The sequence below is a fragment of the Crassostrea angulata genome, chromosome 4, assembly GCF_025612915.1.
Source record: "Crassostrea angulata isolate pt1a10 chromosome 4, ASM2561291v2, whole genome shotgun sequence".
In the NCBI taxonomy this organism is placed as follows: domain Eukaryota; kingdom Metazoa; phylum Mollusca; class Bivalvia; order Ostreida; family Ostreidae; genus Magallana; species Magallana angulata.
The window spans coordinates 46011631-46021211 of record NC_069114.1 but is presented as its reverse complement, the minus strand read 5'-3'; the positions used below and the strand labels follow the sequence as shown (position 1 = coordinate 46021211).

The following is a 9581-nucleotide window of genomic DNA, read 5'->3' as shown; positions in this document are numbered from 1 at the left end:
AAGACATATTCTGTGTGTGCATTGTAATTGATTTAAACTATGCTTAATGCTCTAATATGCGCAAAAATGTGAGAAGAATAATCATGTATTACCAAAACAACAACGGAAAGTAGAAAAAGGAAGCGGATCTAGAATTCAGTTCCGGTTACCATTTTCCACCTAAATGTTCAAAATATGCAGTTTGATAATTTTGATTATGATTATGCCGTGATATATTTTAAATTTTTTAAAATTCAATCAGATTACTTTTACAAAATATCCGAATTTACAAACCTTTAAACCGGAAGTACATCAAAGAATAAGGTCCATAGAAACACTAACAACATGGACGTTAGCAGTAAGAGCGATTCCCGTTAAATAATTTGTCAATTCAGATATCCAACCTAAAGGTAAAGTGCAAGAATGATAAATTGGCATGTTTTAAGATTATTTGTAAATATGGTCCACATAACATTGTACAATGTCAATTATAGATGAGTTGTGTACCATAATATTCATTTTCCGAAGACGTTTACATGAGTAAAGATCGGGATGGGATGTAGGGTATGATCAAAGGAACTTTTTTTGCAATAATGTTTACTCCATTACTTTGGATTAATCCCTTGGAAAGTTGTAAATGATGTTTAGGGGTAATAAACGTCGACAAGCGTCAGTCATTTAACATGATGGAGTTATAACTTTGTCGAACAAAATGGCTGACGATATTAGGGCGCCCAGGGCTGGACGAAATTTTTTTAGGCCCTAGTCCCCCTGATTCAACTTTAGTTTTCACTCATTTTCTTATGAATATATATTATACATGTTACCATAAAGCCTCACTTCATTAGACGGGCTTTGCAGCCTCTCGCTGCACTTGGTATAGTCTGTCCCAAATTATTGCTTCCATCACTTTTTGATGATTTTTATTAAAAATACACATACCTGTGAAAGAAGAACAGTTGAAATCAATTAAAGGGAAAATATCAAAAATATCTTCATTGACAAATTATCCCTTTTCACTCATCAAAGTTTACAGGAACAAATACAAATTTCTTACGGAGATTTATAATGGGAATTGTTTACAACTTTTCTCCATTTGGAAGTACTCGGGACACCTCGTTCAATTTTTAATGTTATCATCTGGCCTTATTAATGGCTGATGCAATGTAAAATCCCCGTAGACTTTGTATTTTGGGATGTGTATTGAAACCTAAAGTGGTAGAGGGGGCGTTTCAAAACAGATAATCTGGACATTTTTTATATTAGCTGGTGGATGAACGTAGTTTCAGCACACAGGTATTTATTTTTATCGAAATATCAAGCAAAAAGTGGTGGAAGCAAAAACTCGGGACAGAGTATAGTAAAATACTTGGTCCCCAGTTTCTGTTTCCACCACTTTTAGTTTCAGTCCTATTTTGATACCTGTAATCATGAATACCTTTAAAATACAGGGTACCTATATATAAGTACGCCTTGTAATGACCAATTTTCAGTAACCATATACACTTAATTTGTACGTGTTAGTATGTTGTTACTATCAGCATACTCTGGAATGCAAAAACAAGTGTCTGTGGGTGTGATGTAAGAGAGCATGCTGAGAAGTTTGTAATTTACCGTAGAAGCACATATTTTCGTTGGGTCAAAATTTCATTGTTTTTGAAACAAATAAAATTCCATTGGCATTTAATTTCATCATATTGTAATCTCTTTGTATTCTTTAATACTTCGGTTAAAAATTTGTCATGGATTTAATTTCATCGATTTATACCACCAACGAAAATAAGGAAATTAAATGCTCAACGAATATTTCTGCTTCTCAGGTACATTAATTTTAACAGAGTTAAATATAACTATCAAAATATCGGGTCAGAATTTAGAATAAATATTTCTGAAACTGTAATTTTTATATTTATTAATAGTAGAGTTAGAGTTTTCTTATGTTTGACCACTGAACAAACACTGTTTATCATCACACCATATCATCCACAATGACACTGCCTATAAATATATAAGCTAAAACCCATGGAATGATCAAGATTCACATATCTGACTCTCTGCTTCTTCAATAGAGAGAAAAAATTTATTAAGGAAAAAAATTGAGAAGTTCTTTGTAATTGAGTTTTTTCTTACTTTAAATGAACTATACCTGCTCTTAATAGGGACTTAGACCAGAACCATGGGCAAAGGACAACAAGGTATGCTGTTAGTCTTGTATGAGTATTTGTGTGGGAATGGTGTGAATTAGCAGCATGCTTGGGGTCAACAACCTAACCTCCATCATTCAAAACCCTGGTCTGTCTGTACCAGGTGTTTTTCTGCTATAGATTAGAGAGGTTTAGCAAACCAACGTGTACGGGTACGTGTACATGTAGAAAGGAAAATATGTGCGTTATGTCATCAGTTTTTGTAATGATTAATTTCTACACGTATGTACCCGAATGAACATACGTGTAAATTGCAAAGTATCCATAAGGTCGAACTTTTAGCTTCTGTTTCCCTGTTGGCTATTTATTTTAACAAATAATATGTTTATTTTTCTTAAGCCTGAATATTAAATGCGAATACTGATATCAACAAATATAAATTTTCATTGAAATTTAATATGTACCGGTAATTGGAGTTTTAATACACGTATCTCTTCCTTCAAAATATGCAATGGCTCTGTTATTTTATTCATCTGTGATAAATAAAAATATACTTATGTAAACAATAATGTATAATAAAATTAACACATGCAGAATTCTCAATTTTCGACTGTAACCAAAATTCTCAGCTTAGTAGGAGAGGATATCTACAATTACATTAAAACATTTACACATACAGGTATCCCTTTACAACTGCAAAACAAGAAAAGTAATGTGAGCCGGTACGCATAGTTCTAACTTGTAACCTACATGTACAAGTACCCGCTGGTCTGCTAAACCTCGATCTCTATTAATTAAATTATTTGATAGTATAAACACAGATTTATAAAATACATGCATATGCTTTTCTCCCATTTTTTTTTAGTTTAATATTCCAACCTACCCGGGGTAGTATTCTAAATGGCAAGACTATATAAAATGAAGAAAGGGGAACATGTAATTTTTTTTTAAAAGAAGTATTTTCTTTTTACTAGAACTGTATAGTCATTGTAGGGACCTAGATGTTTGGTTGTGAGTAGCGTAGTAAAAATATCATATTCTCTTGCCTATTTTAATTTGTGAAAATGATCTTATCATTTTTTTTTTTCAGAAGTTAAATATAAAGTAAAATGTTTGTGATAAATATAATTAAATATATATAACAGTACTGGCACTTGTCAGAGTGTGGACCAGTGGAATAAGAAGTTACTGTAGATCCCTAATTAAAAGCAAGAAATTGATATTTGAGTAAAAAATAGGAGAATTGTTAATTCTTGCTTTTGTTTATATATATATATATATTTTTTGTATACTTTATGGAATTATCATTTCATCAGATCAGCACCCCCAATTTCATGTTCTAATGAATTGATACAATACAGTGCAATTGCAGAATTATCTACTCGCATCATAAAAGAATTTTCAGTACTATTGATTTATAAGAAAATTATTGCTCAAATTAAATGCATATATTCAAGCATATCTTTGAACCAACAGGTTGTTTTGATCGTTTCAGTGGCAGGGATGTTGAGTGGAACGGATGCTATCCACATTGCCACGGTCCTTGAGGACTGTGTGGATCAGCTGGCGGTCCTCGGGCGGATCATGCCTGCTTCATTCGAGGCGCGATCAGATGCGGTAGAGGTTAGTACGCATTCACTTACAACTAATCCTTGATCTTGGAAATAACTCATGTACTATACTCAGCATCACTGCAAACCATATATTTGTCATTCCACAAGCTGAGTCATCATTAAAAGAGAAATTGAAAAAAAATTGATTACAATTGTACATGTATTAAGTTTTTCTGCTGATGCAAATATTTATGTTTATTCCAAAATATATCCATTTACTTTTATGGATAATGATTTCATTTTACTGTGTATTCTGAACTTGCTTTAAGATGTAAAATCACAAATATTGGCAAAAAATGACATCCCGCAAAACAATTTATGCAGTTTCATGGCACTTGTACAAGTGTAATCTTTCATAGCTGTAATAATTAAAGTATATACTGTGGGTACATGTATTTGTACATGTATTATGTTGAGTATACACTAAGTGATACATCTTATTGATGACAAGGACATTTTTATCTTGCCACTAGATGGTCAGTAATGAGCTGAATCAGCTAGTATCAGGACAGAAAGAGCTGGAGCTGCGATATCAGACAATTCTTGCCAAGAAACTGGATCTGATGAGTAGTACCAAAAACCAGGACCGTCTCACCGAGGTGGAGAAGGAGGTCATTGAGGCTGGGGCTGACCTCAAGAACAGCACTCATGTGTTTGGACGAAGCCTACGTCAGAATCCATTAACTGGAGACAACATGGTCAAAGTTCAGGAAGACAGGTACTCTATTTGTTGTCAAAAAGAGGACCCCTGGCAGGTCATTCAGCCCAGACCATTAAAAGGGGAATTTTGAAGTTTATGTACCAACTTTCTTATTTGATTTTAGTGATAGATTCAGTCCTTTCTTTAAAGCATGAAAGTGATCAATTTGTTGATTGATATGTAAACTACACTTTATGTATTGTTTTCTCAAGATCCCTGGAAAAATCTTCAATTAGCATTTCATATTTTCATATACTTATATAACATTTCTTGAAAACGATTGATATCACATTTGATGAACAAGTGTAGAAAAAATTTTTTGGTAGATTTTTTAATTTTAATGGTTTAAAATCCATTGCAGTATAATTAGCTATCAATACATTATATAATGTAATACAAGTTGTGTTTCTGTGACAGGATGTTTGTGGAGAGATGTATGTCGGACACTCTGTCCGAGTGTATACAGAACTGTAGCTTCCAGGCCCTGGCCGAGACGGTCCGCACACAGAAAGAAAGGAAGGCGCGGCTACAGGAGACCATCCTTAAGTAAGCACGTGCCCTCCCACAGCCACTAAACTCTTGTTCTTTTTCCTCCTGAGGAAACATTTTAGTTAATTTATTAATATGCGTCGTTTTATTTGAAAAAGTGGGGGTTAATTTAGCGTTGCACAACTTGTTATTTACACCTGTCATCCTTTTGTATGCTCCCAGACATGTTAGAGCCATTTTAACTTTATAGATATCTGTGTTGATGTCTTAATTAAAATTAAGATTGTGTTAGCCATTTCTGCAAAGTTTTGGCTGTAGCATGTGTAAATGTAAAACACACCAAGATTATAAAATACATTTAGTGGTAAAATAAACTAAAACTTATCAAATTAATACTGCTTTGTATAGAGAAGAAAATGGCAGAAAGCATGTGAAGATGCTACATAAGAAGCTGATAGACATTCAGAAGGAGAAGGAGATAGAACTTCAACAGAGGAACAACATGATCGCTCACTTCAAGGACCAGCTGCAGGAGATGAAGGCCAAGACGGACATGGAGGGCAAGTACCTGAAGAAGAGCGCCGAGGTTACCGTCGCACAGACCCAGAAAAAGTGCACTCTCTCCGAGAAGGCCATGCAAGATGAAATTGAGGTCTGTATGATGGTCAAACAGACAAAATAATTGTCTTCTTCAAAAAACTTTATATAATGAACTGGTACTACATGTACTGATAGATTTTTTTTTCAATTTCTGAAGAAGCAAGACCTCTTGGCAATTCAAATACTTCATAAAGGTTTTAATCAACATATATAATGTAAAAAAAGAAGATCTTTAAAATAAAGGATCTGATTTTCTGTTAGTGTGTTTATAATATTTTAGTTATTGACTAGGTGTGAGGGCAGCATTTGATTGCTGGCTGGATAATACAGAATTAGATTGGTTACATATAATTTGCATACCACGTCTCATTTTTTAAAACATCTTTCTTCTATCAGAGTTTGAAGCACCAGATTGAGGAGGAAAACAGGTGTAACCAGGAGATAGAGAACTATCTGAGGGCTCATCAAGAGGTTAGAGCGTTCATGTCAACTTACAGAAACACCCTTTACTGTTAGTTCTAGAGAACAATCTACATACTACTGCAACCAAAGTGAAAAAGAAAACATGCACATTAAGTGCATGTTTTCTTTTGTGTTCGATATGCAAATGCACAAATCTTGAGGGGAATTTATGGGAGTCCAGACCCCTTCTTCTGCAAAATTAAAATTTCTATAAATTAACCTTATAAAATTACAAAAAAAATGCTCCAGACACCCCGGCAAGCCTCGCAAATACAATGTATATACACCATTTCAACTCGATGGATAAAGCAAATATCAAATCACACAATATAGATATCCTCTATATATAGGTTTGTCTGTTATGACACATCTTGTACACTTCTATATGACCTTTGACAGGAGCTGGAGAAGAAGGTGGATTTCTGGATGGAGAAGTATGAGAAGGATGTAGAGGCCAAACAGCATGAACTGGATGTCCTGAAAGCCTCCAAAGCCAAGGACCTGGACAAGCTGCAGGAACTCACCAAACTTGTAAGCACCTGTCTGCTGCCCCCAAAGATTAGAAAGTTTAATACTATAGAAAAATATTCACTATTCCCCTCCCTCTCTTTCTCTGGTATTATCCATTTCTCTGTTAATGAGAAACCTATCTTTCATGGAACATATTTTTATTTTCCAGTATAAGGAGTATGAGCAAGTTGTTGTAGAAGACAGAATAGAGAAAGAGAAAGCCCGAAGAAAGGCAGACCAAGAGGCCATTGAGCTTAGAGCAGCAATCAGGGTAAGACAACTCAGTAAACAAAATCATTGATTACTGCTGTTGAGCTTGTGACTTTTGACGAGAATGGTTTTGAAGATTTCACCTTGATCATATCCAAAAAAAAAAAAATTCGAAGCTGAATTCAAAATTGTGATATGCCCCCAAATTTGCCTTAAAGGACTCCAGTTGTTACTTACACTAACGGTGTCATAAAAGTGGAGTAGCCTTTTGAATTGCATTAAAATTAATTTTGATCTTGAACTAGGCATTCACATCCTATCCATATGTCTTGAATTGCTTCTTTGCTCTCATTACAAGTTGTTTAATTTGATTGCTTACACCTCATCAGTCCTGCTGTAGAAGGAGACAGTGTTATTGCTGCATATTTTTTTAATACATCCTTTTATTTTTTTAAATTAGGTTCAGTCCTGGTGGCGTGGTGTCATGGTTAGGAAAGGATTTGGACCATACAGTAAGAAAAAGAAAGGAAAGAAGGGCAAAAAGGGAAAGAAAGGCAAAAAGAAGAAGTGAAATCCCTGACTGTGGTTTATTTTTGTTACCAATTATTACATGTACTCTTTGATTTATTGTTCCGTCCAAGATTTGAGAGAAGTCACAAGGAAATGACATTGATGAACTTTTAGAGTTTTTTCTAATCAATGCTGAAATGTTTAACTAAGGATACAAGCGTGGTTAAACATTATTTTTGTTCCTTTTGCATATCAAATTTTGATGCACTGAAGAGTATTTATACATGTTTATATATGTTTATGATATTTTGAATAAAATTTTAACTCTTAAACTCAGTCTTTCTTGGACATGTTTTTGTTTGGGGGGGCTTTCTCATTCATTGATATCCCTGTTATGAAATTTTATGTATTTGTTAAATACAATTAAGATCAACAATATTTTCTCATGTGTCAGGATGGTTTATCCCCACTTAACCAACATTCTGAAATGTTTTAATTGGATGTATATAATATATATACATAAATATGATCAATCAGCAGTTTTTAAAAAATAGACTAGAAACATGTATTATAGTTTTGTAATATAATATAATAAGACCTTTGACATTACAATTTAATGCAAATAACACAATTTTGTTCCTCATGTTCATGTGTATTTTAATAGTTTGAGAGAATAAACAAATTGAAATTGAGAAGCATTATTATGGCCATTAATTTACAGAATTGAAAGCTTGAAAATTATGAGTTCTTAATTGTTTTATGGACTGCTAGTTGAAAGACTTAAAAAATCAAAATGCCCAATCTTCAGGTGCAGGCCAACTTTATAGAAAATGACAATGGAGGATTTTATTTTCATAACTAATGATGTATTGATCATCATAAAATGAATCTTATTAAATATGAAATATACACCATTAAAAATATAAGCACTTTACTCTAGCGTTTTTGTGTTTTGTTAATTTCATATTCTGTAGATTGGAATTAATCAAAATAATCATAGAAACCAAAGAAAATTGAAAAAAAATAAAAATTGATATATGACCCATATGATGTATAGTTAAAATTTCAAGCGTGATTCTTACAAATGTCATTACAATATTTTTTCAATGCCAAGTTAAAGTTATGTCAGCTTAAATAATTATCTCAATTTATGATGAAAATAGACAAACCGTGACATTTGTATTCTCATTAAGGGCATGAATTATTGGGAAATATGTAACAGTTCATTTTTTTAAATAACATTTTCATCTGAATTTATCAAATAAAAAAAAATACTGGGACAGAAGCTCAATTCATATGTATTCTTCTGTAGGCTAACAAATACATATTATTTCTCCTACTTTCATTTGAAAACGGACTATAGCTTACCTGTAATTAAATTCTTTTGTTCTCCACCTGCACCCCATTCCCACTTAGCCAACACAAATCTACTTGTATTTTACCTGTATTTTTCAAAATGTCATGATTTTATGATTCAATTTCCAAATATCTTTCTTATTATACAGCAAAACTCAAATATAGCGAACACGGGCATAACGAATTTATGGCTATAATGTATTATTATGCATGTCTCGACAAATCTCTAATATATTAACTTAAAAGAAATTGCAGTATATGACGAACACGGTTAAAGCGAATTTACAACTATAACGAAGTAATTTCAGACCCCTGCTGGCAAAATTTTAAGGTACTTCATCATTTATATAACGAATATTTTCCATTACAAATTTCATTGAAGATACATTAAACTTTAAGATGCATAGAAAAAAAATAAAACTTATAGTCACATATTATTTTTATTGAAAAGAAGAGATTATATTGACATTTTTGTAAGTGACATTAATATTGATTATATAACTTACGGTGATTTGGTGCCAATTATTTTATACCGAATCCCCTAGAAGATTTCTTACGAATTTGCTTTAACCGTATAAAGAATAACGTCTATAAAAAAGTCATTTCTATGGTCCATTTTAATTTTGCTATAATCGAGTTCTGTTGTATCAGCATTCATAGAAGCAAAATGGTTCATTTCTGTGTGAATTTTTCTATATATAGGGCCAAGAGTTCATAGATTTGTCACCACAGTGATAAGCTTATAGTTTGATGCTGTAGAGATATTGCATAGATTGTCATTCTATATCTTACTGTAAACCAACTTTTATTTGTGACGACCATGTATATTTTCACGATTTACTTTCAATAAACTGTTTGTGACCAAGCCTTTTCTAGACCCATTATATTATAGCAACAGTACGACAATGATTAGTTCGCGATGAGAAATATTTGCGACGATGTGGCATTCGCTAGTATCGCGAAAATTTCTCACACGCGAATTGAAGTTGGTTAACAGTATTTGTCTTT

General features: G+C 32.9%; 1 protein-coding gene across 2 annotated transcripts; it reads left to right on the top strand.

Moving 5' to 3' along the window:
- Positions 1–250: 250 nt before the first annotated feature.
- LOC128180003 (dynein regulatory complex protein 9-like) lies at positions 251–7549 on the top strand. Of its 2 annotated transcripts, XM_052847734.1 has the most exons (10): positions 282–389; positions 2139–2174; positions 3619–3746; positions 4210–4454; positions 4854–4982; positions 5334–5577; positions 5922–5996; positions 6387–6518; positions 6667–6768; positions 7168–7549. In XM_052847734.1, exons 2-10 carry the CDS (start codon positions 2156–2158, stop codon positions 7276–7278), a joined length of 1185 nt encoding a protein of 394 aa, XP_052703694.1. In that variant the 5' UTR covers positions 282–389; positions 2139–2155; the 3' UTR covers positions 7279–7549. The 2 variants fall into 2 exon arrangements, with proteins under 2 accessions (XP_052703695.1, XP_052703694.1); XM_052847735.1 differs by lacking the exon at positions 2139–2174 and having other exon boundaries at positions 251–389.
- The last annotated feature ends 2032 nt before the right edge of the window (positions 7550–9581 follow it).

Bases quoted from the DNA above. Each gene is read 5' to 3' on its own strand.
- LOC128180003 (XM_052847734.1), top strand. The intron at 4,455-4,853 runs GTACTCTATTTG...TTTCTGTGACAG, and splicing joins GTCAAAGTTCAGGAAGACAG to GATGTTTGTGGAGAGATGTA. The intron at 6,519-6,666 runs GTAAGCACCTGT...TTTATTTTCCAG, and splicing joins TGCAGGAACTCACCAAACTT to TATAAGGAGTATGAGCAAGT.